Source organism: Saprolegnia diclina, assembly GCF_000281045.1.
Source record: "Saprolegnia diclina VS20 unplaced genomic scaffold supercont1.33, whole genome shotgun sequence".
Taxonomy (NCBI): domain Eukaryota; phylum Oomycota; class Saprolegniomycetes; order Saprolegniales; family Saprolegniaceae; genus Saprolegnia; species Saprolegnia diclina.
The window spans coordinates 339,013-339,534 of NW_008246100.1; the positions used below are offsets into that span (position 1 = coordinate 339,013).

General features: G+C 61.5%; 1 protein-coding gene across 1 annotated transcript in view; it reads left to right on the forward strand.

Moving 5' to 3' along the window:
• Positions 1-99: 99 nt before the first annotated feature.
• Positions 100-522, forward strand: part of SDRG_10075 (hypothetical protein) — an 890-nt gene continuing 467 nt past the window's right edge. Inside the window, exon 1 of the mRNA XM_008616047.1 lies at positions 100-499. Within this exon, the coding sequence (XP_008614269.1) occupies positions 173-499 (327 nt within the window). The 5' untranslated portion in view covers positions 100-172. The remainder of the gene's footprint in view (positions 500-522) is intronic.

The following is a 522-nucleotide window of genomic DNA, read 5'->3' on the forward strand; positions in this document are numbered from 1 at the left end:
CGGCGACAAGAGCGTTCCGTGGGGCTACACGATCGCGACACTACTCGTGTTCAACAAGGTCCGTGCGGCTCTCGGATTGGACGAGTGCAAGGCAGTGTGCTCGGGCGCCGCACCGTTGAGCAACGAAGTCGCATCCTTCTTTGCGTCGCTCGACATTCCAATCTACGAAGCCATGGGTCTCAGTGAGTGCACGGGCCTTGCGTTCTTCAACTACCCGCACAAGTGGAAGCGCGCCAGCTTGGGCGCCTACGCGTTTGGCACGCACGAGGTCAAAACCGATCCGACCACGTCCGAGATCCTCATGCGCGGCCGCCACGTTATGATGGGCTATCTCAACAACGCCGCGGCGACCGCCGGCGCGATGGATGCAGACGGCTTTCTGCACACGGGCGACTGCGGTGCTATCGACGTCGATGGGTTTGCCTACATCACCGGTCGTCTCAAGGAGCTCATCATCACGGCCGGCGGCGAGAACGTCCCGCCCGTCCTCATCGAGAACGTCCTCAAGGAAGAGATCCCGAT